At 46.1% G+C, this 2,310-nt stretch overlaps 1 protein-coding gene across 1 annotated transcript in view; it reads right to left on the bottom strand.

The window, feature by feature from the left end:
• DZIP1 (DAZ interacting zinc finger protein 1) overlaps positions 1-2,310 on the bottom strand; it is a gene marked incomplete at its 5' end in the record, with an annotated part of 39,400 nt that overhangs the window by 24,206 nt on the left and 12,884 nt on the right. Inside the window, 2 exons of the mRNA XM_012723161.1 lie at positions 833-895; positions 1,150-1,287. Coding sequence (XP_012578615.1) covers positions 833-895; positions 1,150-1,287 — 201 coding nt within the window. The remainder of the gene's footprint in view (positions 1-832; positions 896-1,149; positions 1,288-2,310) is intronic.

Raw genomic sequence — 2,310 nt, 5'->3', positions numbered from 1 at the left:
GTGTACCAGGACGAAACAACCCTTTGGAGTTCGGGTTGTTTCTCTTTGGCTATGCCCCAGGCCTGCCTACTGAGTCAGAATTTGGGGGCGCAAATTTCTGGCATGTGTAGCTCAGGAAGAGCCTTAGGCCACCTCTTGCATGGGTGCCAGGGCATTTTAACACTCAACCTCTCATAGACTCAGCTCAAAGGGGATCAGTGGTATAACTGAATTTTGTTCTCATTAAAATAATTTTAATGTGAGCAATCCTCTCTTTCATTTAAAAATCTTAAGATTGCCAGTGGGGGATATGAAAAAAATAAGTACATGCCACAGTGAAGACATGATTCAATAACTTGGCACATGTGTGGCCATTTCAAAGTTGTGACTGTGGGCTGAGGTGGCGGAGCATGGAGTCTTGGTGGCTGTGAGGGGTCTGCCTGCAGGGTGAGCCCCTGTACCTCTGATTCATAGGGATGTCATTGGCCAGTGCTACCTCCATACATAATAAAAATGATGATTTTGAAGAATAATTGAAAGCAGGAGATAATCTGCTCAGTGAGAAGTACTGAGAAGGATTGGTATCTATGAAGCTATAGATACCAAATATGATTAAAATTGTAAGACTATATGAGTTTCTATACTCACAGGAATGCAACATTCACCGCATCGGGAAAAAAGGCAAGAAATTATAGCAAGGTAGTAGCAACGGTCATCTTTGGTGTTGCACTTCTAAGAAACTTTAATTTTGTTCTCTATTTCTCCATAGACAAATCCAACGTCTACTATAAAGAAAAGCAAATATTCCATTCAAAAATGACCCACTTGTTGGCCATTGGTTGCTTAATCTTACCCGATCCTTCTCTTTCTTGTGTTCTTGATTTAGAGCTTGAATTCGAGCTGTCCATTTGCTTTCCTGTAAAACAGGAAAATAAGAGTCATTTAAGTACAGGGCCCTCCCTGGTGGCACGAAGGGTGAAGTCTGCGAACTATGAAGCTGCGGCAGCCACTGCAGCCTGAGTTCGAGCCCCGACCAGGGAGCTGACTGATTTCACTGAAAGACACACATACTTCTTCTGTACATGATGTTACTGTCAATGGCTTCACTAAAAACCAGTAGGCCTCTGGGACCCACTTTTATCACATCTGACAATGCCCCCTTTTACATACCTGACTATCAAGAAGCTGCATCACGTTCTGGAGATCGTGGGGGTACTGTGGACAGTCTTCTTTAAAATCGTGGGCATCTTTTAACATGCCTAAGTTGGACTTGATGTGCACACTGGACTTCTGGATTTCTGACAATTGCTAAAAAAAAAAAAAAAGAGGCAAAATCTGGTACAAAGGCTTATACATCCATAAGAACGAAACAGAGTAAAATTGGGGAGCACGTGGCCTTGGCTTTAAGTCTGGTGTCCTACTGGGCCCTCCTGGGATCCTACTTCACTTGTGCAGTGGTGACCCACTCTCTGTTTCCTGCTTCTAGTCCTTCCCACAGAGCAAGAATAGGGTGGAAAGGGGGGAGGAACATTTAACTTTTCAGTCTCAGACTGCGGCACTTAAACATTTCGATGGACATGGAATCGTGGCCAGAGATGGGGAACCCCAGGGTGACTCAGTGACATGGCCAGCATCACCAGGGACTGCATCGGGGATCCCTCAGGGACAGAGCATTTTAATTTCACCCTTTGTTTGTATGTTATCCCCAAAGAGACGGGTGGTAACTCAGAAAAGCCCAGAAGCTTAATGCTAAAACAGGAGAGTAGGGCGCAAATTTCATTGCCCCTGAAGTGTAGGGTACACACAGTGACGTCCTTTCAAAGAGGATGGTGGAAAACAGGGGTTGGGGGGTCACTTTCAGTGGAGAAACCAGACAAACGCAACCTCACCCAGGTACTCGAGATTAAGTAACAGTCACAAATCATGTAGATGCCCGGATATGTCCTGATCAAAACTGTCTTTTACCTCCGAGGTCTTAATCCCCAAAACCATTGAGCCCTGTCTAACTGTGAGGAAAATGCCATGTGATTCCAACAGAGGGGCACCGTGCCTACCGTCTACCCGAAAAACACATTCTGCAAAATGCCCAGGCCGTCAACAAGTCTGAGAAAATGTCACAGACCGGAGCATCAGGACACACAACTAAATGTGGCCTGGAGGGGCATCCTGGGTCAGGCGAAGGCCAAAGAAACTGAGATAAGGTCTGAGCTTTAGGGCCTCCCTGGTGGTGCGGGGGTTAAACGCAGTGTTATCAAGCTATGCCAGCCACTGCGGCTAGTTTGTTCCTCCACCAGGGAGCTGACCCACATGGCACAGCACACCCCTTCTGAC

This window comes from Condylura cristata, unplaced genomic scaffold (assembly GCF_000260355.1).
Source record: "Condylura cristata isolate star-nosed mole 26May11 unplaced genomic scaffold, ConCri1.0 scaffold00010, whole genome shotgun sequence".
Taxonomy (NCBI): Eukaryota; Metazoa; Chordata; class Mammalia; order Eulipotyphla; family Talpidae; genus Condylura; species Condylura cristata.
The sequence above is the reverse complement of the archived record's forward strand: the minus strand, read 5'-3'. Positions and strand labels throughout refer to the sequence as shown.